Genomic DNA, 16,529 nt, shown 5'->3' on the forward strand with positions numbered 1-16,529 from the left:
TACATATTCTCTGAAATAATTAGACATAAGATCTTGTGTTTGTTTATTGAAATATATAGAGGTGGTTGATAAATCTCTTTTAAACGAAGTTATCCCCCTTTGCAATCTATTCATATTGGAAAACTCTTATGTACCAAATGAGAAGGAAATTGCGAATTGATTTTGGAAATTATTGAAAGTGTACGTTATGTTCCTTTTTTCTATCTTGTCGGAGGCATTCCGTTGGCAGATTATTGACATGCATGGCACAGGTATGTCCTACAGAGCCACTGGACGTACCATCCAAATGACAGAAATAATGAGTTGTTATCCATAAATTGTCTGTACGGTGTTCAGTGTCTGCAAGACTTCAAAAGTTGTGTTTTTGGAACATAATAACTTTGCACGAGTCACTGTTAATGGTTTATAGATATCTAGTAATATACATGGAAGTAATATGTGAACCAGGGTCATCGGCGTCACGAGCAATAGGCTACCCTACCGCCCGTTTTCTAATTGAACTAACAACGCTTTTTTTACAGTGAATCACCGATATTACGTATTGCCATTAAAATTCTAAATATTAACTAATCATGAGTAGGGTGTCATGTCCATTGATCGATTTGCAACATAGTGAGTGAGTGAGTGAGTTGGGCCTAACGCCGCATTTAACAATATCCCAGTTATATCACGGCGTGTCAGGAGGAAAGCCCGAGTGATGCAGGTCTCAGACGTTTACCACTTCGGTGAAACCCACGAGCACGGGTATGGTGCTGACAAACCTAGAAACATAATCGGGGCGAACTGGGATTCGAACCAATAATCATAGGTTTCTTTTGTGCCCAAGGGACGCAACTCTGCACAGCGAATCGCGGCGCCTTCGACGACTGGGCCACCCGTGCCCCGATTTGAAACATAGAGTCCATCTTCGTACACAAGACCCGATGGATCACTATTTATTTGTTCGGTAGTCACAAAGACCGTCCGAGTTTACAGCCTGGAAAATACTTTGAATTCGTTGTAATCCTTTCTTGCTTATCCTAGCCGCGATATGGCCACAAATCACAAACAGCAACATGATTAATGTTCACAACCATCACACTCTCTCCCTATTCTGTAACCAGTCGGGGCGGTCGGGTAGCCTAGTGGTTAAAGCGTTCGGTCGTCACGCCGAAGACCCGGGTTCGATTCCCGACATGGGTACAATGTGTAAAGCCCATTTCTGGTGTCCCCCGCCGTGATATTGCTTGAATATTGCTAAAAGCGGCGTAAAACCATACTCACTCCACTCCACTCACTGTAACCAGTCCTAGCCACCATGTAAGAAGATGAAGGTGACGTCATGTTCGTAAGAAGAATATTATAAAAAAAGAAGATACTACAGATTGATGTGTTTTGTTTATTTTTCCCTGAGATAATACAATGTTAATATCAACATCAAATCACAGTTAAAAGTATTGTGCATCCTGCTATGTAGCCTCTACATGCATTCGCTATATTATAATCACGATTCGGATACAAAGTTCGTTCAGTTCGTGTCACGATAAATAATGAAATCCACCTATGATATTATCAGAGAATAACCAGCGAATTACGTATTATCTGTCCCTGGTGAATAAATGGGGTTAATCCCGAGCCCTTGAGGGACAGATATTTCGTAATTCCGAGTTTCGAGTAGCTTATTCTGAATATTACTCTTGGTGGCGTTAAACACAACTGACACAGTCATTAGATAATACCGATACTGTATTTGAATTTCTGAACCTGTACAATATGTCATATATGTCTCATTGTGCAGACATTAAGATTCTCTGTTAATGTTACTGATTCGTAACAGTCACTGATCATGTATAAATATGCAAGGAAACAATATCACTACCTTGGCAGGTTATTAACTGATCTGCACGTTTAAAACATTGTTTAATGTTTACTTTGGAAGACCAGTAGTCCCTGACCACGTGGACTGGTATAAATTATGTATGATGTGAATACATCTCTAGCGTACTCAAGGGACGCAACTCTACACAGCGGCGCCTCAGACGACTGGGCCACCCGTACCTCCTACTCGACTCGAGGATGTTGTTGATGTTGTCATGTTAGAACTCAATTGTATGTTTTCTTCTTTTCTTATCACACCGTCCTGTTTGTTTGTTATACATGTGTATGAGTAGGCCCATTTCCGGTGGAACCCTGGGGCTTTATGTCTGAGGAGATATATCTGGTTCATTGTGCGCATGCGTGTTTCAAATGAACCATCCAAGATGGCTGCATCTTGGTCCAGGAACATGGCAATCTCATTCAATCAGATCTTGGTTCCCGCTGCCGTAGGCGAAAAATAAGATCTGATTTTAAATAGATTTGAACAATGATAACATGAATAAATAGTGTAAGATATGGATACAAGCGTTTGAAAGTAAATATGTATAAAACACTGCGATGAAGATGACTTATTCCAATTTCCTTTTTTAACAATCCAAATAAATCAAGAAATGAGAGGACGGAGGATCAATTTTCCTTATTTCCATACACATGTCTTTTGACATCTAATATGTTAACACGAGTCGATAAACGTATGAACTCCGAGGCTTGCTAACTAGATACAGTGGCAAAGCGATAAGTGATGTCATTTGACCGTGACGTCATGGTAACCCATGGCATCACGGGCGTCATGGTAACAATTTGCAAATTGTTGTGATGCAATTATTGTAGCGACATCTCCCATGAGATATCGCTTGATCTCACCCCAATGATGTCTCCGGTGCAAGCCAGTTTTGTATGATAGAGAATCTCACCCAGGTGTCTCTTGCACGCTTTAAAACTTTTATTGACGAGTATTGATATATTTTATTTCAAAAGACACAAGGGTGAGATTCGTTTTAAATCATTCTTCCAACTTTTCCATTTTGTCTTGAGTGTAAAAGGTTATGCTAACCAATTTCAGTTGCTGAGAGATTAGTGACGTCATTTGATTGTGACGTCTTGGTAACCGATGACATCACAATTGTTTGCACAGCATTCAGATGCATTTTCATTGCAGCGATATCTTCTATGGAGGCCAGTTTAGGTTGATAAATATAATGATTCTTTTGGACGCCTTGTAGACTTGGATGATCTCTCTGAAAACAACAACAACCAGAATACACAATGTCAGTTTCTTTAACTAACGGTCGTGCAAGTTAATTAATCATAGGTTCGCGTCACAGTGTGAGCTATTTATTAATATATGCATGTAAGGTTGTCTCAATAAAATCAAGAATTGATAAAATCAAATAAATTCTGCTAATTCAATACCAATCCAAAGTAGTGTTCTTCACGTCATTGAACTTTTTCACAAGTACATTTTGTTGAAAAAAGTATCTGTCATCACATATTTTGTAACGATTACACCAATATTTTATCATTTAATTGATAACCATTACATAGATTTAGATAGAAAAGATTTAAAGAAATATTACCAATTTTATGAATATTGAAATCTTAAAGTTTTTTTATGATATTTAAATTTGAACCTACCTACAATCTCAGTTGCGGCCGATTGATTGTATACTGGAAGAAAACATTCTGATGCATGAGTAATATATACTTTGGTTACTTCGTCATATAATCATTAGCTGTACTTTCAATTATACCAGGAGGTTTTCTCAATGTAGCTCACGGTAGATGGTGAGTGAGTGAGTGAGTGAGTGAAAAATAGAACCATATAAGTGAGTGTGCTGGGTTTAACGCCGCTTTTAACAGTATTCCAGTTATATCACGGCGTGTCAGCTCAATGTGGGAGGAAAGCCCCAAGTGATGCAGGTCTCAGACGTTTACCACTTCGGTGAAACCCATGACCACGAGCACGGGTGTGGTGCTGACAAACCTAGAAACATAATCGGGGAGAACCGGGATTCGAACCAACAATCATAGGTTTCTGGCGTGCCTTAGACGACTGGGCCACCCATGACCCCGGTAGTTGGAGAGGTGAGGTGATGTTAAATGGTGTATAACAAAACAAAACGATTCATCTGTAAATAGGAAGTCAGTCCAAAATTCAAGATGATGGCATTCCTAAAGACACACAAAAATATAAATGTCCCTACATTTGAAGTTAGAGGGCTAATTTCAACATTCTTGCACTTAAATAGCGACATGCATGCACTTGATTGTGTGTACGCGCGCGTGTGTGTATGGCTGCTCGTACTGGTCCGGACCAATGCCGGTTCTATAGCGCTAGCTCACGGAGACAACATGCCGCAGTTTATCACAGACGTTCACGAATGGTAGAGATACTGGTCATGGTAGACTATCTGGACAGGATCGGAGAATACGCCTTCATCACTGAGGGGCAGGTTTAAGTCTGCTTCATAACTCAACACAGAGTTCAGGGCTGTCACCAATAATGTGTTATCAGCGCCACTATTAGGAACTACTTAAAAGAAGCTGCTCTTCGATGTCACCGCACCCTGAACAGAATTACCCAACAGCTAAACACAGGCGTTTCAGAGTGAGTGAGTTAGTATTGTTTTACGCCGCTTTGAGAAATATTCCAGCAATATCACGACGAGGGACACCAGAAATGGGCTTCACACATTGTACCCATGTCGGGAATCGAAAGCGGGTCTTCGGCATGGGTTGCTGCAGATCAGTTCTAATCAGAACATTCACGGGTGCAGGGCGTATGCATACGTTTTAAGATTTTATGGGGCTAGCTGGCGACATAGTCGCCTCAACTCACTGGTATAAGAAACAAGTAAAGAAATATAAAGGCAAATTTAAAACCAAAGATATATGTTAAATAATTGCATTTTACAGGTTTACGGTTTGCAGAAAAGAGTACTCGGCAATTACTTTACTTGAGGATTGGAGGTCAGGCATGGTTCATTTTCGACTCGATCCAAAGTTAATCCCCAACTTAAGACCCACGTTCACATAGTGAACGTGTCACTGGCCAATCCGTATAATATTTATTCTTACTTACATCAACTTCTGTGTCTATGTGATCTAGCCGTGGCACAAAGTCTGGGAACTGTTCATCAATCTCATTGGCTCCCCACACCGAGCCTGTACGACCTTCTGAGCGATGCAACTTATAACTCGGCGTCGCACCAGGGCTCGCGGTACTTGCGAAAAACGAGGGCTGGAAAAATAAATCTCAATTTAGTGTAAACATTCATGGTATACTGCGATACCACAACGATTAGATAATTATTAAATGACAAAATGTATTATTCGTAATAAACAGGGGCCAAATGATATATACTGAGTTGTTTGAAATTGAAAGAACCGTTGTTAAATTTGATTATCTAGATTTTTGTAGTTATATAGCGACGTGCATGCACGTGTGTGTCTGTGTGTATCTGTGTGTGTGTCTGATTGTCCGGACTAATGCTGGGTTTATAGCGCTGGTCCTCTGATAAACCATGACGCAGTTTAAAATGAATACCCCACTGAGACACAGTACACTGACTCCGAGCCGACCAGTCCTTGTTTTAGCCCCTTAATGCCGAGCGCCAGACAGGGCAACAACAAGTACCATCTTTTAACGTATTTTGGTACGACGCGGATCGAACCACGGACCTTCCGCTCTCCGGGCGGACGCGCTACCACTTGACCACGGAGGCGGTCGTAAAAGGTGTTATGTGGCTGGATAATGTTGTGTAAGGATTGGTTAATGAAGACAGGGATAAGAAATCTGTTTGCAACCACATGACCCCTACTATGTTGGAAATGACTACAAAAACAAATTTATTGATTTTCAAAGATACGATGTTTAAGATACCCATTAGCAGTTGTGTATTATGCGATTTTTTATTTAAATTTTTCAATAAAATTATATTTAATATTTATGTTTTTGGACATATTACCGCTAAATTAAGATATTCAAACATATCAAACATATGATACAATCAACTGAGAAGTCTGGTTTCTCTTTCTGCTTAGTTTCTATGACAATTAATATGTATACGTGATTTTACGAATTGAATGGTCTTGTAGTGAATTTTATCATTACGCGTTCAGTCGCGACAAGACTTACTTTGGGGGAAATATGTGTGAGTGGAAATTAGGCTAGACCTTTTAGTTTATGGAGTTTTGACCCAAACATTTTCAATCTCATTAAAATCAGATCTTAGTTCTCGCCATCGCTTAACAAAGATCTGAGGACATCCGACTGGTCACGTCAGAACGACCTTTCGCGAACTTTTCAGGTCGGCAGGTCGAATTTTTTTTAAAAATAATTCTAATTTCTAATGTCTCATATTTATATATTTTTCTATTTCCCCAAAATGTTCAGCAGGCGAGACAAAGTGAAGAGAAATGCAAGCAAGAGAAATGAGGATAGAAACAAGTTTAGAGTCACCTCCCTTCCGATGGATCATGACATTTTCGTTGTGTTTTTTACGATTCATTTTCAGTGGGAATTAATTATTGCATTTAAAATAACCTATATTGATGAGACAGTAAATAATTAGTATTTTATAACATTTCACTTATTTCTGTTCAGCTGAATGAAAAAATGCTGCTTTTCATTTTAATTAGTTTCAATAATTAAAATTTTTGGAGTCGGAGACTCTTGCGACTTTGAATCTACGAGGATCAGTTGTCACGTGACAAGCAGGAGACAAGTTTTGAAGTGTTTCGACATAGAAGTAGTCATGTTTCCTATATAGATGTAACTTAATGCGCGACGGGCTTTGCAGAGCTTGGTAGAATTATGCAAGACACTCAATCTGAAGTATATCACACTGAAATACTGCCATTACCCTGAACTGTACTGATGGCAGTATAAACACGCTTGATTATAAACAAGAGTGAGTAAAACTTTTTAACAGTATTCCAGTTATATCACGGCGTGTCAGCTCAATGTGGGAGGTGATGCAGGTCTCAGACGTTTACCACTTCGGTGAAACCCACGAGCACGGGTATGGTGCTGACAAACCTAGAAACATAATCGCGGCGAACCGGGATTCGAATCCACAATCATAGGTTTCTGGCGTGCCCAAGGGACGCAACTCTGCACAGCGAATCGCGGTGCCTCAGACGACCCGTGTCCCCAGTATAAACAGGAGAAAAAGTCAGTACATGCAATGTAGCTTGTGAAGGTGGTGTGACACAAAGTGAGTGTGGTAAAAATTATACACACCATGAACATATTTCTTCCAAATCCTCTAGATGACCTCATTGTGTCCCAGCGCTGGTACACCCTCGTTTGTCGCTCGGACTCCGTGTACCCAGAATTCCCACTGTGGAGGAGTGTCAGTGATTTATTACATACTTGAAGAGATAAACATGTGTTTTAGATTTACGGGTATTATTGAGTATTCATTCAATGCCAGTACATGTCATGTCCAACTGCATGAGCCGAAAATCGAAATGTTAAATTTACGTGCATCGAGTCGGGAGAAAAACATGCTATGTTTTTAAAGTCCGACTATAATGACGTCAAATTGATTGACTTGAGTGATTGAGTTGGGTTTAACGCCTCTTTGAACAGTATTCCAGTTATATCACGGCGTGTCAGCTTAATGTGGGAGGAAAGCCCGAAGTGGTGCAGTGGTGCAGTGGTACATACAATCATAGGTGTCTGGCGTGCCCAAGCGACGCAACTCTGCACAGCGAATTGCGGTGCCTGAGACGCTTGGCCACTCGTGCCCTCTGATTGACTTCAGAACAAAGGGTTTTTGAAGAAATCTTTTCTTTCGATGTGACGTCGTCATGGTTGGCGATACTGTTGCCAGGCCATTATCAAGGCAGGGTTGTAACACGTCATGAGTTTCCACTGTTTTGGTTGCTCTTCATACAAATCATTTTCACATTTAACGTTGTATTCTTTGACCATGGTCCTATCATAATCTCATCGAGTCTGGACCAGATAATCCAGTGATTGATAGAATGAGCATCGATCTACGCAATTGGGATGCGATGACATGCATTAACCGGGTCAGCGAGCCAGAGCTCCCGATCCAGCTAGTCGCCTCTTACAAGCATAGGGGGCGGTCGGGTAGCCCAGTGGTTAAAGCGTTCGCTCGTCACGCTGAAGACCCGGGTTCGAATCCCGACATGGGTACAATGTGTGAAGCCCATTTCTGGTATCCCCCGCCGTGATATTGCTTGAATATTGCTAAAAGCGGCGAAAAACCAAACTCACTCACTCACTCACTCACTTACAAGCATAGTCGCCTCTCACGACAAGAATGGGTTGCTGAAGACCTATTCCACCCCGGATCTTCCCGGGTTGCCAGCAGGTTCTAATGCCAATTCAGATGGTGGTTAAACCTAAGTGAGTACTTATGTAGTAAACCTATGTAGTATGCCAGAAATATTCAGCTTTAGGCGCTGTCTTAAACATTTAGGCTTGAAACCAAAATGTTATCTTCACATTGAAAAGGATGAGACTTTTATAACAGTAAGGTCGCCATACCTGGAAATCTCTTTCGACCTCCTGTGCCTGCAATACATAATACCGAGAAACGTCACCAACAGAACCACGATAGCGCCTCCTACACCGCCAGATATTGCCAGCACCATCTCCCATCGCAACTCGGCCTCTGAACATTTATCACCAGAGTAGTTGTAGAAGTCGTCAGACTCGCACCTGCATAATTATGATAGCAAAATTTGATTTTCGTTCAGCGAAGTCGTGAGAGAACTTAAAGTGATTATTATGGTTCGTTAAAACTATTTGCTTCTTTTTTACGTGTCAATATAGCAAATAAATCGACCAAAATCAAAGTATACCAAAACATAAAATATGTATTAAACTAGGAACGAATATAAATTAATAACGTACTTGCACACGATGTCCCCTGAGATACCATGAACTGTGCAGATGCCATTTCCTCCACATGTTTCATTCGAACAATGGTGTTCACAAGTGCTCCCAACGCATTTGTACCCCCACGGACAAAATACATTTTCTGCGTTACATAAACTCAAGGTCGTTTCCGAAGCTGTAATACAAAGCAATTATATTTATCTTACTCTGGTACAGGATCGCCAGGGTAATCTAGGTCAGGAAAGCACCATAAAGGCAAAATACTTTTCGTATACAATTGGGCACTTTTCCTGACTATGTGGCAAAGTGTGCAGCAAACAATGTCCGCTAACGCGAATGATCAATATACATGTATTTGAAACAAACGTTTTTCGGCAATGTGGATTACGTTCTGTGAATGGTACATGGCTTTCTGATAACAAATAAACCGTTTAACAAAAGAAACGGCAACAATCAAAATTGTTTGTTCCTAAAACAGAACAGGACCAATGTTAAGGAAGATACTTGTATTATCAAACGACTCAACAACATCATTGATTATGCAAATTATGCCGCAAATGAGAACAAAAGTGATAGTACTGTGTTAGTTTGGAGGATGGGTCAGTTGTTCAGTAATCGATCAACGATCAAGACGGAAATCAGCACATGAAACTCCCTTTAATCCTTCAGAAAGTCACACTTGTCAGCCAATATCGTGTATGCCCACCACTGGCATCAAACGACGGTCAGAGGATGTGGGACGTCTAATCATAAGAAATGGAATCCGACGCCATTCTTCTCGGAGGGCCAAATGATATAACTGGTCGTGCTCTAAATTGAAGGACAATGTGAGTGAGTGAGTGAGTTAGGTTTAACGCCGCTTTTGACATTATTCCAGTTATATCACGGCGTGTCAGCTTAATGTGGGAGGAAAGCCCAAAGTGGTACAGGTCTAAGACGTTTACCACTTCGGTGAAACCCACGAGCACGGGTATGGTGCGGACAAACCAAGAAACATAATCGGGGAGAACCGGGATTCGAACCCACAATCATAGGTTTCTGGCGTGTCCAAGGGACGCAACTCTGCACAGCGAATCGCGGCGCCTTAGACGACTGGGCCACCCGTGCCCCCAAGGACAAGGTGACCCCACTTGACTTCCATGTATGGGGCCTTGTGTTATCTTGAGTTCTGAGCTTCTATCACAAGAACGGAAGTACAACAGGGCGGAGAACTCAATGTAATGCTGCCCAGTGATATTTCCGTCCAAAATCGGCCATAGACCGCACCCAAACCAAAACGATTCGACGTCATGACTTTCGTTCTCCTCGTCGGCGGTAGACTCGAACTCTTCTATCTCCTCTGAAAAGCTGGAATCTGCTCTCGTCTGTGAACTTGATTCGTTGAAAGTTTCGGTTCTGCCAGTGTCTTCGATGTTCCAGTGTTAGCGTAAGTTCTGATATTTAACGGAGTTTTCAGGACACTGTCAAGTGACTAACAGTTCGGCCAACGTCAGTCGCCGTTGAAAACCAATGGAGGACATGTAAGTAGCGGTTTCCTGGGTGATGGTGACAGAGTTCTGCCACCTGTTCCTAGGCTCGGGGGCGGTCGGGTAGCCTAGTGGTTAAAGCGTTCGCTCGTCACGCCGAAGACCCGGGTTCGATTCCCGACATGGGTACAATGTGTGAAGCCCATTTCTGGTGTCCCCCGCCGTGATACTGTTGGAATATTGCTAAAAGCGGCGTGAAACCATACTCACTCACTCACTCCTAGGCTCGTCTCCTGTCCGTCAGACTGCCTGTAACGGGCCATGAGCCTAGCGACTGTCACTCGGCTGCAGTCAAAACAAACAACCGTTTGCTTGCTCTTGTAGCAAATCTTGGTATGGTATTTGTCTCTGTCCAACGGTTTGGGTGTGAATGAAATGTACAGAGTACATTCTATGCCGTATCTTTGTTGGCATACGACATTTGCAGCAACGTGTTCACTTCAAACTGAATGTCCACTGATCTGGGTATCCTCAGAATATTTTGTTGTGTTTGGGCGATTGATTCTAAACCATTTTGTAACACTATTCAGTGTTAGATAACGTTTCTTTTGTTCGTCAGTTCGGTTCAATATTTTATAAGATATAGTACATTGTTGCACCGATGCTTATTTTACAGCTAGGGTCTACATGCAAAGGTACCACTACAATACCAACATCATACATCAGTTATGTCGAGACATTTGTGTTCGGCATTTTATGAGCTGAAGGTTGAGATGTGTACACGAATGTTCAGCTTGTAAATTCCCCATACACTCCGCAAATGACAACTAACGAATGCATAATGCCTTCATAAGTTACAAAGACATTTCTTCAGTGAATTATTTTGTGTATGGCAACATTATATATGTCTTGTGGGCGTCAACTGATAATTCTCAGTACGAAAAGCCTCAATTCTTTCATGAATTTAAAAATAACACGACCTTTTTGGTCAATAGGGGCCATCAAAACAAAATAATGATTGAAACAGACGATTTCTTTCACAAGAATATGATGACTTCTTACACAGTATTTGTTGGTAGGTATATTGTAATAACTATATGTACAATTACAGGTTCCTAAGGAGTGAGTGAGTATGGTTTTACGCCGCTTTTAGCAATATTCCAGCAATATCACGGCGGGGGACACCAGAAATGGGCCTCACACATTGTACCCATGTCGGGAATCGAACCCGGGTCTTCGGCGTGACGAGCGAACGCTTTAACCACTAGGCTACCCGACCGCCCCCGTTCCAAAGGCAGAGTTGCAGTCATGAAAATATAAGTGAAACTACATTTCAAAACACAGTTGATCTCCTAATTTTATACCGACTCTATAACTATTTGCCTTCATGATATTATCTGCACAGCCCTGTCATCGACGTGTACAGTATTTTACAATGCGTCGACTTGTCAATATGTCCAATACATTATACTCATAGCTAAAATGGATAGAATTATCATTTAAACGCCCGTATGTTATCAGAAACTGTAACTTGATAATGCCCTCATATTGCTTGACGACGGGCCATTATCACGCTCGTTGTTAGGTGACGTCAAAGGATAGGATAGGTGACGTCACGTTCAATAGTGACGTCATCTGGTTTGTTCTATGACGTTTCCATAATTGTTAAAGTGGGTCAATGACATTCGCGTTGATTGCAGTAAATGTTTCAAAACCGATATTGTTGTTTCTTTATATTTGATAACAAATTTTATCATTTAACTAAAGCATTTATCCATGACATAAGCTTATGACATAAAAACATGTATGTCATACCCCAATGACATAAGTATGCAAATTAGATATGCAAATTAGATAACCGGAAGTGGGACTTTTTTCGCCGGTGCAACATGGATACCTTTGATGTTGGAGACATTATTTCAATTATTCTGCAAAAGTCTGTTCAAGTATTTTGGTTTAAAATAATCCGAGGAACTTTTTTTCTCAGCGAAGGAATATGCCATAAAGGAGTTAGGAGGTTGTTTATTTTTGATTTACACGGCTATGGAAAACATGTATCACTACGCACGATCTATACGTAAGATTTCGACAAGTTGCTGATGTTAATGTTTAATGCAATTATTCCTTAATTGGGAAGCAAAAATGTGAAAATGATAAATAGAATTCATCACTCGTGTTTTTTAATATGGGAAATATCAACCTCGTCCCGTTAATCAGTATTTGCCTCGCCAAAGGCTCGGCAAATACCGATTAACTAAGACTCGGTTGATATTACCCATATTAAAAAACACTCGCGATGAATCCTCTATCTATCCGTTTTAGCTATAATAACGTTAAAGCTATTTTTCAGGGCCTTATCAGTTGCAGAAACCCTCGATCTTTTCAACTGCCCTCCTTCGTAGGGCAGTTAATGGAAGACCTCGCGCTTCTGTAAATGATAATGCCCTGAAAATTAGCGTTACCCTTATAATAACATCATTGATACGAGAACATGGCCTAAAACTGTTACACAAAGAAACTCATCAGAAATTAACGTTACACCGCCATACCTTCCGCTGCAGCCTCCTCCCAGGACCCAGTGTCATCTTGTACAGCGAAGACAGTGGATATATTGTTTACAGCTTGACATGCGTCCAAGAAAGCTGATTTGAACGCCTCATCGTCTTCTTTGTTTGCCTCTACCGCATTTGACCTGCATTCTGTCTCCACATTGACACTTCCCTGACTTGAAGAAAGACAACATTTTAGTATCATTCTTGTGCATAGTCAGTACCTGTATTTAGTTGAGAAAAATTCTGAATGTATAAATCTTTTTAAAAAAGTCTGCGTTTGATCTGCAACTATATAATTCATCTGCCATCTATATAATTCTATATTCAGCTGGACAACATTATTTGCTGTAAGCAGACAGACTAATGGTTGAACATTCACACTGTTCCTTTCGTCACATAATTAAAAGTGACAAAATCCTTTCCATATTTATAAGAAATCTCTGCAGAAAGCAGATTCGATTGTACGATTCAGACTACACAATGAACATCTGCTTATGAATCACTGTCAAATAGTGATGGTACCAAGTGTTCGCGAAAAGGTAAGCGTGTCCTGCTTACTTGAAAAATCACGGGAACATATAGTACAAGCCATAAAAGGGAATTGCATCGGACATCATTTTGGTCACTGATGCGTCAAATTTGGCAATGTCCCCCACATTTCTACTATAAAACCTTTTGAAATTTACTAAGGTCTTGAATGTTTGTTTGTTGTTTAACGCTACACTCAGCGATATTCCAGCTATATGACGGCGGTCTGTAAATAATCGAATCTGACACAGACAATCCAGTGACTGACATCATGAGCATCGATCTACGCAATTGGGATACGATGACATGCATCCGCCAAGTCAGCGAACCTGACCATTCAATCCCGTTAGTCGCCTCTTACAAGCATAGTCGCCTCTTTGGACAAGCGTGGGTTGCTGAAGCCATATTCTAACTTGGATCGTCACGGATCAAACAAGTTTTGAGCAAGACTCGTATGGCGCTCTTTGAAATCTTGGTAGAAAGAGTATGTTCGATTGCAGCGGAAAGGTTGAGAAATGTGAACACCAAAGGCTGGAGCTGCTAGGATAACCTCCTTTAAACGCACAGTAATACTGCACTAACCATGGTATGACAACACAGTGATCACCCATATTCACTTGTGTCATAGTTCGACAGTATGGGAAGGTATACCACTTAAACAACCTACTTCGTAGTTTTGTCTCTCGAAATAGATGTCCATTTTGGGTCAAATGTTTCATGACAACAAAGTAATCTCATTGAAATCAGATCTTTGACTTCAAATCGATGCCTCTCTCCGTCAAGATCAGACAAACCCTCCTTACAAGGTCACGTCAGATTAATCCTGAGTGAACTTTGACCAATAAAAAAGCATGCTTTGGCTCTTGAGCTTTCTAAAAACGATCCAGTTCTACCTCTGATGTAGTTACGAGTTTCGGCCTAAACAAACGAATGACAGAAATGTTATCTCGATGGCATATCGTTTTGGGGCTTTGATGCCTTGGCGCTCAGAATATAACCACAGTGTGTCCTTTTATATTCTGCATTAAGAACTGGCTGTTTTCAAGATCATTTTGCCTTTTTCGAATGCCTCGGGTCAAGACTCAAGTAGCCTCCTCTAGAACGTTTACCCAACGTCACATCCAGCGCCTTGACCGAGGTAGGTATGGAATAGTAGTAAAACCTCTGATTGTGAGTGAGTGACTTAAAGTTTAAGGTCGCATTGGCGTTATTTCAGCCATATAGCAACGCTCTGATTGTAATGAGATTGGGAAACGTGACTATATACAGGGGCTACCGATGTCAGTCTGTATATAATCACGTAATTGGAACTGAAATTGTAATGTGACATTAAGAATTAACGCTTACGTTTTGCTGGTGATAACGATTTCCTGGAATCCTGCTGTTCCATTGAATGACGTTGTTAACTGAAAATATATCAAATATAACAACGTAAAACGGGGACTCTTTGAATTGTTAGACAGGTCAAAGTTAAATTTGATAACAGATGCGTGTCTGTTTGAAAAGAATGACTTTATATACTCTCCAAAAAGTAGTGGATATTCGAAATTAACATAATGCAAAGAGGTATGGCGTGAGGGTAATAGGCGGATAAGGAAAAGGACACTCAACAGAATATGTTGGCGGTGTATTGTCGGGGTACAAACAAGCAAGAACGATGACATTGGTGTGAAGTAAAAACAGGAACGTTTGAGAAGACCTGATCAATAACAGGCCATGCCCATAATTGGTCAACCATTCGTTTATACGGCGTGGCATGGTCCGTATCCATCTGACAATGGCAATTTGAGGGTGTCTTGTCCACTCCTCTTGCAGCACCTAACCCAGTTCTGCTCACGTAGCAGGTGGCCTTTGGCGTCGGCGTTCATGTCTCCCGATGACGTCGCAGACGTGCTCCATGAGGAAAAGTTATGGAGTCATGGCTGGCCATTGCATTCTGGTGATGTTTTGCTTCTGGAGATAGTCAGTTACGATAGGCACGACAGGTCACGAGAGTCTTGAAAGACAAAACGTGGACCAGCATGGCACGCAAACGGAACAACAATTGGCGCCAGTATGCAGTGACCATTCCATGGACAATAAGGAATAACGTTTTGGCAGTCATAACGATCCCGTCCCCTATCATTACATTCCCAGCATCAAATCTGTCTTGTTGCCTTACGCTGACGTTTTAGGACGCCTCCATACAAGTCCACGCTTATCCAGAAAGCCAAGAGTGAATATGGACTCTTTGAAAACATTACACAAGACCATTGGCGATTCCCCAAGTTTATACGCTCAAACCACCATTGACGTCTCGCTAGAATGTCGATTTGTTAATGGTGGAACAACACGTGGTCGCCGCTTATCGTCTGGTCAGTAACTTTGGTGGCCTGGCGCAAGTGAACAGCGACTTGATTGGCTGTTTAGGCTCAGTTTCTTAAAGCCAAGATTCTGATTAATCGATCCTGGACTTGTGTTGTAGACCAAGGACGCCCTGTACGGGGATAAGCTTTACTGCGTCTGGACCCGTGAAGATTCCCGAGTAGAATAGGTCTTCAGCAACCCATGCTTGTCGTAAAAGGCGACTAATGGGATCGGGTGGTCAGGCTCGCTGACTTGGTTGATACATGTCATCGATCCCAATTGCGTGGATCGATGCTCATGCTGTCAATCACTGGATTGTCTGGTCCAGACTCGATTATTTACAGACCGCCCTCATATAGTTCGAACATTGCTGAGTGCGGCGTTAAACAACAAACCAACTAACCAACCAACGTTACTACGTCTGGATAAAGCTGTTCCAAGGTCTGCAAATCACAGACAAAGACACGTTGAACATATCCGGCGTTCATCACGTTGTAGGCGACACATTCCAAATGATCACAAGTACTGCATTGAAGCAGGAGAAGACAGCCTGTGTGTTACTTCGGATAATGAAAGGCAACAATACTAATGCCTCTAAGAGATTTGACGACCTTTCACCGAAGTGTACAAAATCAGTGACCCCCCTACCCACCTTCACGTAGGAATTACATGGTCCACGTGTAACGTTTCGGGGGTCTTGAGAGTTTGGGAGTGTGGTAGGGGTGTCACGATCAATTGAAATATCGATATATTGCTTTTGGTAAGCACTTAAAGTCAATAAATCGATTCTTTAATCAGTTTCCGATCAATAGTATCGATTTCAGTTAGAAATAGCGATAGTTTCGATTGTATTTACTATATCAATAAAATACATGCAATGCTGTTCCAATTTTGTTTTGAGTC

At 41.3% G+C, this 16,529-nt stretch overlaps 1 protein-coding gene across 1 annotated transcript; it reads right to left on the bottom strand.

Moving 5' to 3' along the window:
• Positions 1-1,364: 1,364 nt before the first annotated feature.
• LOC124134748 lies at positions 1,365-15,148 on the bottom strand. Its single transcript, XM_048381560.1, has 9 exons — positions 15,057-15,148; positions 14,628-14,774; positions 12,750-12,925; positions 8,750-8,909; positions 8,381-8,554; positions 7,103-7,202; positions 4,940-5,098; positions 3,493-3,525; positions 1,365-3,095 (listed from the first exon to the last, which is right to left on the bottom strand). Exons 1-8 carry the CDS (start codon positions 15,146-15,148, stop codon positions 3,493-3,495), a joined length of 1,041 nt encoding a protein of 346 aa, XP_048237517.1. The 3' UTR covers positions 1,365-3,095.
• Positions 15,149-16,529: the final 1,381 nt, after the last annotated feature.

Source organism: Haliotis rufescens, unplaced genomic scaffold (genome assembly GCF_023055435.1).
Source record: "Haliotis rufescens isolate VD_foot unplaced genomic scaffold, xgHalRufe1.0.p SCAF_4, whole genome shotgun sequence".
Classification (NCBI taxonomy): domain Eukaryota; kingdom Metazoa; phylum Mollusca; class Gastropoda; order Lepetellida; family Haliotidae; genus Haliotis; species Haliotis rufescens.